General features: G+C 37.7%; 1 protein-coding gene across 1 annotated transcript in view; it reads left to right on the top strand.

Annotated features, from left to right (window-relative positions):
- LOC119592115 overlaps window positions 1–345 on the top strand; it is a 15,745-nt gene that overhangs the window by 9,807 nt on the left and 5,593 nt on the right. Inside the window, exons 5-6 of the mRNA XM_037940935.1 lie at window positions 13–120; window positions 225–314. Of these exons, the coding sequence (XP_037796863.1) occupies window positions 13–120; window positions 225–314 (198 nt within the window). The remainder of the gene's footprint in view (window positions 1–12; window positions 121–224; window positions 315–345) is intronic.

Consider the following 345-nt stretch of genomic DNA (forward strand, 5'->3'; position numbering starts at 1 on the left):
CTTACTTTCCAGTTGGTGGCCACAGGAAACGGAAGTTAGGCACACAACGGGAAGTTAAACCGAACGACAAAACAGAAGAAAAGAAATCTGAAAGTAACGGCAAAAATCATGAAACTCCAAGTAATATGTGTTTAATAACCAAAGTCGATCTCTTATTTTCATTTCGAATTTTAAAGACCATTTCAATTGTTTCCTGTCTCTTGTAAATTTGTATTCCATTACAGAAAGCGGAAGGGAACCCTCTCGACGAACTAATAAGAAATTTGCAAAAAAAAGCGGGCAAGATATACCCACAAAAGGAATCCTAACGAAAGGTATATGATGGGCCGCGAAGTGCATTCATTA

The sequence above is a fragment of the Penaeus monodon genome, chromosome 29, assembly GCF_015228065.2.
Source record: "Penaeus monodon isolate SGIC_2016 chromosome 29, NSTDA_Pmon_1, whole genome shotgun sequence".
Classification (NCBI taxonomy): domain Eukaryota; kingdom Metazoa; phylum Arthropoda; class Malacostraca; order Decapoda; family Penaeidae; genus Penaeus; species Penaeus monodon.